The sequence below is a fragment of the Dendrobium catenatum genome, unplaced genomic scaffold (assembly GCF_001605985.2).
Source record: "Dendrobium catenatum unplaced genomic scaffold, ASM160598v2 fragScaff_scaffold_1378, whole genome shotgun sequence".
NCBI lineage: Eukaryota > Viridiplantae > Streptophyta > Magnoliopsida > Asparagales > Orchidaceae > Dendrobium > Dendrobium catenatum.
Genome location: NW_021319840.1, coordinates 311,155 through 319,240, shown reverse-complemented (window position 1 = coordinate 319,240; position 8,086 = coordinate 311,155). Strand labels below are relative to the sequence as shown.

The window sequence follows — 8,086 nt, the reverse complement described above, 5'->3', positions numbered from 1 at the left end:
AATTAATCCAAAGCAACTTTATCATTGTGTGCTCATCATAACAGGTCCAAAACAAAACTAATTTAGATATTATAATTATGTAAATAAATATAATTTTAAATTTAGATATACTAATACATAAACAATTAGTGATATTTACATAAATCCCTTACATAAAAACTACTAATTATCATAAGACCCAATTTTTTCAACTTCAAGTCCGCAACAAAATAGCTGTTATCCAACCACAACCAACTCTTATTCTCTACAAACGTCCGTATACGAAGCGTCGTTAAATACGGGCAGAACCCGGTCGCGTGTGGCGGTCGGTATCGGATTCCTTCCATTTCGTAGCTCGTACTCCTCTTCTGGGATTTCTCTGCATTTCTCGTTCTCGAGCCTTCACACTTCCTCCTATTCTCCGCGGCTAGTCGGATACTTACGTTTCTACCTGAGACATGGAAGAGGAGTTCACGAAATCCGTTGAGAACGGGCTGAGGCTGGCTAAGCGGGTGTATTCCGGCAAGGACCGGTACACAGTGGCGCCACCTAGGCCGCCGGTTGGGATGGAGAGTTCGCCGACTTCTCTGATTCCTTCAGCGCCGATGGTCTATGCAGTGATTGGCGATCCGGCGATCGTGGACAACCCGGATTTTCCGAGCTACCAGCCGCACGTGTATGGACGGTGCGATCCGCCGGCTTTGATTCCTCTCCAGATGAAGGAGATTGCGATGGAGGTGGATAGCTACCTAGACACGGCTTTTGTATCCGTCCGCGGGCGGTGGCGGGTTCACTGCGTGATGAGTAGCCGGAAATGTGACTGCCGGCTCGTGCTCCCCATGGGAGAGCAGGTAATTCCTCGTAGCTTAGGGATTATAGGTTTTTTAAAGTCTTTTTCTACTTGTTAGATAGATTCCTAGAGGGCGTATACAGTTAGAATGAATGATTATGTGCCGTTGCTTGTATGATGAGGACTATCACAATTGAGCAAGTTATATGATGTAAGCGTCGTGTACTTGGTGGATTTTCCTTCTAAAAGCTTGTGGGCGGAATGATAATTTGGATGTAGCCTGTAGGGCTGATTCCCGTGTAAAGTAATCAGTAAAGTTAACTGAGTTTTTCACATTTTGAATTAAAATGTTTCAAGAACATTGTTAAAAAGAATTTTCTGATTCATAGTTTGGCCCATTAGACAAGTTTTATAAATGAAACATCGGTTTATGCACTTTGTTATTGTTGCGTGCGAGAATATACGCGGCGGTAGAGTTTGTAAATTCGCGTCCTAGCGTTGCATGAGTATTTCACACACAAACAGAAAAGAGAAAGTGAACACCAAGGTTTTTACGTGGAAAACCCCAAAAGGGAAAAAACCACGGGGCCTCGCCCAGTTGTAAAGTTTCACTAGTGATTTAGCAGATTACAGATGGCTGATTCGTCCCACAAGTTGGGATAATCAGAAACGAATGTTATCTCATAAATTAATCATGAGAAACTGATTAATACTAAAGTTAATGCAAACCCGTCATTTGTTTGTTCATTCAGTGTTCTGCATTTGCTTGTTGGAGATAATTATGGCCCCTTTTGCTTTGCAGCCTTCCTTTTTTTTTCTTTCTCCGACTGATTCATTTATTTTCTCTGTTTTTGGATAGATAGTTGGTTGTTCTCCAACTACAATTGTTCGTTAAATACGTTTTCAACATTCGCTTGCTTGAAATACTCATTGCTCCATTTGCTTGGCACATTGTCTAGGTTTCCCCTTTTTCTTTGGTCTGATTCATTAGTTGCTTACTTGCTTATCTTTGGAGAGCTTACTGGTTTTTCTCAAGCTATCATGGTTTGCTAACAGGGTTCAATTCTAGGTGTAGAGGTGAATTTTGCCAAAAGATCGTACTCTACCCAGCTGATTGAGAGAGGCAGTAGCCAAAGCATGGAGAAATTGCCAAATAATGAACACGCGGGATATTTGAAGTCCCTCTTTTTTTCCTTAACGATCCCTCAGGCAAGTTGTTTTTAGGTCTTCCTTTTCTTCTCATCTGCTTCATAAGATCCTGGGTTCCTTCTGATCTAACTGAAGCCCTTTATCATCTTAAGGTTGATGGAGGATGTGATATATCCATTATTGTCAGTTGGTCTCAGAAATTATTGTACAAAGATGGCCATTTCTCAATTAGCATTCCATTCAATTTTCCAGAGTTTGTAACTCCGTTTGCAAAAATAGTTGCAAAACGAGAAAAGATACAGCTTAATGTGAATATCTGTAATGAAAATGAAGTTATGATCAAGAAAGCAAGCCATGCTTTAAAGGTGAATGCTTCTGAAACAGTGTTTGAGTTCCATTTTTAGACAAGTATTCTTACCGATTTATATTATGTTTGCATTTGAATGACATGTTGCTTATGTCTTATCATTATCTCCAGGAAAAGGGTCGGCAAGCAGGGAAGTTATCATTCCTGTATGAAGCAGACGTTGAAAACTGGTCAACTAAAGATTTTGATTTCTCATATAGTGTATGACTCTAGTCTTCTTTTGCATCAATTTATTATATCCACCAAGAGTCTATGACAGGCTCTTTTCATTAGAATTTCCATGCATATAAGTGTAGCAGCACCAGCTAAACTTTTATATGCTGTTGAAGTTTTGTCATCATGGTGGTTCCTTCTCGTCAGAAAATTAAATTCTTCAATCATGTACACATCAAATTTTTCGATCCTGGATAAACTATTTAAAATGCAAATATACAAAGAAAATCAATTTTATCAACAACGATTGGATAACAGATAACATCAAAGTTGTAATCACACAACAAGGGCATCATCAAGTAGTTTGATCTAAGATAGAGAAAGAGAAGAGAGGGCCATTAGGATTCCCTAGCTGAGATTAAATGCAATGACGTCAAAGCTCAACTACTTATAGAGAATTCAGGTGGGTGGAGTCTTACCAGGGAGCTTGATTGATGCATTCAATCATTTGTTCACCAATTGTTGATGATCTAGAAAAATCACATGTAGTTGGATAAAGGCTTGTTTTTGTTGCTATCGTATTTGATTTTAAATTTGTTTGGAAGCAAATTTTATTCCCTTTTCATGATGATTATATTGTAATAAGCTTTGATTTTGTCTAGACATTTAGTTGTTAGAATAATTCTATGAAATCCACTTATTCTTCATAAAATCAAATGATGACGAGTTCAATGAAAAATATGTGTAACTCTTGTTTGATTTCCTTGTTTATTGCTTTGAGGATTTGATCACTTAATGTTTTGAGGAACAACATCAACATCTTAAGGATTCACTATGCATTTTTTTTCCTTTTATTTTATCTCTCTTTCTTTGTAGATCCCTATTTTGCTATAATTCCTCTACGTGCCTTATGGCACTTTGGAGTAAATTTAAATTCCTTTTTTTTTCTTCTAATTTTTATCATAAAAAGACGAATCATTTTTAATTTAATTTTGATGAGAATGCCTAAACTATCATTCAAGGAAGAATTTTTTTTTTCTTTCCTGGTCTCCAGTACATTTTGTACCCCAAAGCATAACTGCATTTGAATTTCTTATTCAGCATTTTTTATTTAAAGAAGGATCTTAAATCTTTTCAGATCATCTCAAGAGACTTTTATGGAGGCATACTCTTAAAAACACCATCATTCCAAGACTATGATCAGACAAATATGTTCTGCCTTTACCTATATCCAGGAAATCATCAGAAAAGAAAGGTATCTCCCACTCCGCTCTTCTGGTCTTATGTACTTGTAAATCTAATTTTAAATTTCATATAATCATGGGCTATTACCCCACTGATATTAGAGGGATATTTAATTAGAAATCACTAGTTTCACAAATTAAACAGCATCATTCTGATCATTATCGATCACTAAATTTTCTTTTTGTCAACCTCGATTCTTTCTATCTTAAACATTATGGGAGAACTTTAAGAATTCTTATTTTGATATTTTACCGTTATGTTTCACCATCATCATTAGCCATATCCCAAATATTTGAGGTTGATTTTATGATTCTCATTTTTTATTCATTTTTCTAAGTTATGTTTAAGGTGCTCACTTTAAAACTTCAAAACCTTCTTATGGCGGCATCCTTTTCGAACAATTTTTTTAAGCTTGTAATATATTTTTCTGACTGCTTTATATTTCCGAATATTTTATTTTTTACTATCAAATGATTTAGAGGAATCTAACTCGGTGGCATCTTATTTTTATGGATCAATAGGGAATATTTTATTTTATTTTTTTGTTTAATACTGCATGTTCTTGCCAGTAACCAGCACGCACCTAAAATTTTTTACCCGTGCACTTAATATTACAATTTTGTTAATTAAGTTATTCAAATAATATCTTAGTTTCAAATATGACCTTTTGTAATTAGCAATTTGTTGCTTAATATCTGAAGTCTCACTCGGTTTCTGCAAAAGGTCTTCAGAAAGGAAGTAGTTTTCCTTGTCGATATAAGTGGAAGCATGGAAGGGAAGGTTCTTGAACATGTTAGGAATGCACTGTTTTTAGCCCTCTCAGAGCTTGTTCCAGCAGATTATTTTAACATAATAGCTTTCAATGAAAGAACTTTCACTCTTTCATCATATATGGAACCAGCAAATGATGACAAATTAGAAGATGCTAAACATTGGATAAGCAAAAATTTTGTAGCACATGGCGGGACAAATATGATGCAGCCACTTAATGAGGTATGTGTCTTTCTGTTCCATACTTAATTACCATCTGGGTGTTGTGTTTTTAGCTATCATTAGTAATAATTAGTTTGCGTCTACTAGAAAGCGTCTGTCATGTTTGACAGAAAAAAAAATTTCATGTTACATTTATGTGCATCTTTTTTCTTTTGATTTTTTTTTTGATAAATTCTGCTAAATCCAGCATATATAATATGGTACATCCCTTATAATAGTCTTGTTTGTTTCCAGGCTCTGGCTTTATTATCTAATGCAAGGAAAGGCTCAGTCCCATATGTTTTTCTTGTCACTGATGGTGCTGTCGAGAACGAACGTGCAATATGCCGTGCTGTTAAAACTTGTATAGAAAATAGAGGCCCCATAACGCCAAGAATATGCACATTTGGCATTGGTAACGATTTTTAATCCCCACATTTGTTGTTTTTGTATGCTTTAGCACCCCTTCCCACAAGCAATGTTGGCAACATCATGAGATATTTAGCTGTACTTTAAAGTTTTCAATTCTCCTGCAACCAGCTCCAGAATAATATGTTCCTGTAATACTTTTTGTAAATTTGTAAGCTCACTATATGGTTATTCGAATAAATCAAATTTTGGCAGAACCTGTATTTCTTATTTGTCAGAAAGAATTGAATAGTGCGCAGTGGGTACAAAAGTTTAAAGAGGTAGGGTAACGCTCACTGTTGTCTAGGGGTCTACTACAAATTCCCTCGTTCGAAAATATGATCCTTCATAATTTAATGGCATTAGTTCTTGCCACCTTATGTCCAATTGATTTTCCATTGTTTGCGTGATTTTTAGCCATCCTTAGATTATTATCATCTTCTCTTACAATCATAGAACTGGATCTCTAAACTAGCAGGTTGGTACACCATCCAAGATTAATATGGAACCTCCGAGCCAAGCCTTGTGCAAATCGCCCAAAATAAACATGAAGCCTCCTGCACAAGCCTGGGCCTGGTCACTTTTATGTTTCTAACCGTCCTACATGAAGTGAAACCAAACCTTCAATGCACATTTCAAGGGCCCAATCTTTGTTGTGACCCAACTATCTCCCAAGAAAAGTCTATTTATGTACGATTGTGGGCTTTTGAGAATACCCTATTGTCTTCTTTATATTATAATTTTTATGGGTTAAATTTTTAGAAGACTAATTAGTTTTTTAGATTAGACGCTACTATGATATTTCATGCTCTAATGGCGTACGCCTCTGCCAGGTGAGGAATTGCGTAAGCCTCGAGGCATTTTTTGGTCAAATTGCGCAGAGGCGCGCCTCTTATTGCACAATTTTAAACAAAGCTTCTTTATATTATAATTTTTATGGGTTAAATTTTTAGAAGACTAATTAGTTTTTTAGATTAGACGCTACTATGATATTTCATGCTCTAATGTGAATTTCAAGATCTAGCGTTGAGGTTCGCTGGAGGAGAAAGCTCTTATGGTTAATTAATCTTCTCTATCACATGAGAACATCTTCAATTAAGGCTAGTTAATAGGCTCTACGATGCTATGCTTAATAGCAATAATTTGATTTGGGGAGAATAATGTGTTGCCGTTATCATGGAGTAGACAGTAGGGGAATGTGATGAACAAGCTGAGCCAGTCCAGCCAATCAACCCGACCCCGACAAGGAGGGCTGGTTTAGCTAGTGGGTGGAAGAGCCCTGTGGGCCCCATTAGTGTGGGTAGCGGGCAAGGAGAGAGGGGGGCTCAAAGGGGATTAATTCTAATTTTAATTAATTACCATAGAAACCCAAAGTTTGGAGGGAATTATGAAGGTTTATTTAGAGAAAGATGGTTGATTTTAATTCAAATTTGGGAGGGAATTAGGAAGGTTTATTTAGGAAAAGAGGGATGATTTGTATTCGGATTTGGGAGGGAATTATGAAGGTTTATTTAGGGAAAGATGACTGATTTGAATTCAGATTTGGGAGAGAATTAGGAAGGTTTATTTAGGATTAATTAAATTATTTTATTTTCATTATGGGGTTTTTGTGTTTTACAGTAGTTTTCTTTTGAGTTATTGATGTAGAACGGGTAGGATGGCTCTGCTAAGGAGAGAGGATCTAAGGTTATTTGGACAGCAACTCTGATTCCAACATAGCAGCTAGAGGTCTTCCAAGGGCTGAAGAAGAATGGTGGACAGCAATTTTCCTCTTCCAGATCAGTAATTTCACGTTCCAAACCTTCTTAGCAAGAGGTGGAACAACAACTAGGAGAAGTCTGGACAGCAACGGATAGAATTTTGGGGCTGGCCAGTTAGTGTTGAGCTGCAGAAAAACTGCTGGACAGCAGTTTAACAGCTTTCAGAAATCTGGACAGCAATCCTGTACTGCTGCGGGAATCTCTGGACAAATTAACGGGAGAGAGGAGAACTAGGGGGATTATTTCCTTATTCCCCTCCTAGATTTGGGAAGTAATTAAAGGCTTGAAATTTCTGGTTGCTGGAAAATCAAGCCCAATAGGGAAGTGGAGGTGGAAAGGAGAATGGGGATAGAGAGAGAGGAGAAGGGGCGGCGGGATCCAAGGGAGGTTGAGGGAATTCAACTCCTTAATTCCGTGAAATGAGTTAGGGAAATAAATTCAAATTCTTTTCTTTAGAGAGGGCCGGTAGCTTTTAGAAGGGATTTCACGTGGAGGGATAAGGAATTAAATGATGCTTTAATTCCCTGAGATTTTGGGAATTCTCAAATTTGGGAATTCTTTCCCAAATAGCTGTAGTTAATGAATGAGAGGGGGCCGGCTGTGTATGGAATTGGAGGTGGGTTTGTTTTTTAATTCCAAGTCAGGCTTTAGGAAAGAAATCAAGAGGTGGGGCATGAAGGGGGTTTCGGCCAAGCAAGAACCAATGAGTAATAAGTGTGGAAATTTAAGGCTCATTGATTTGAATTTAGGAATTTTCAAAATCTGAATTTAATTTCAGTTTTGATTGAAATTGGGGGGAACTTCCATTAATGCTTTAATTGAGGAATTAATGGGAGGAAAACCCCATGGTGGCCGGCGGCATGTAGAGAGAGAGGGGAGGGGATTTGGGCAAGGTTTGGGGAGTTTTCAAAGAAGAAAAATGTATTAGGAAGGTATGACTAAATCCAAACTCTTTGAATTTAAATTTGAATCATGCATAACACTTTCCTAAATAAGAATTCCAAATTTGGAAAGAATTGAAATTCAAAATTTGAATTTCAAATTTGAATCAAATCCTTTCTAATTTCTCGTAGGGTGAATTATGGAAAGTCATGAAGATATTGAAGATTACCGTCATGGGGGAAAAAGATGGGGTTTCGGGTGAGGTTAGAATCCGACGGCCAAACGAAGATGGGGAGGAGGAAGAACGATGGAACAAAAACAATTTAAAGAAGAGATAAAAACGAAAGGGAGAAAATAACAAAAACCGCGAGCCTTGGGCTC

General features: G+C 37.2%; 1 protein-coding gene across 1 annotated transcript in view; it reads left to right on the top strand.

The window, feature by feature from the left end:
- Positions 1-264: 264 nt before the first annotated feature.
- LOC110116634 overlaps positions 265-8,086 on the top strand; it is a 29,893-nt gene continuing 22,071 nt past the window's right edge. Inside the window, exons 1-7 of the mRNA XM_020850300.2 lie at positions 265-830; positions 1,826-1,978; positions 2,071-2,283; positions 2,397-2,486; positions 3,577-3,693; positions 4,407-4,676; positions 4,911-5,070. Of these exons, the coding sequence (XP_020705959.1) occupies positions 438-830; positions 1,826-1,978; positions 2,071-2,283; positions 2,397-2,486; positions 3,577-3,693; positions 4,407-4,676; positions 4,911-5,070 (1,396 nt within the window). The 5' untranslated portion in view covers positions 265-437. The remainder of the gene's footprint in view (positions 831-1,825; positions 1,979-2,070; positions 2,284-2,396; positions 2,487-3,576; positions 3,694-4,406; positions 4,677-4,910; positions 5,071-8,086) is intronic.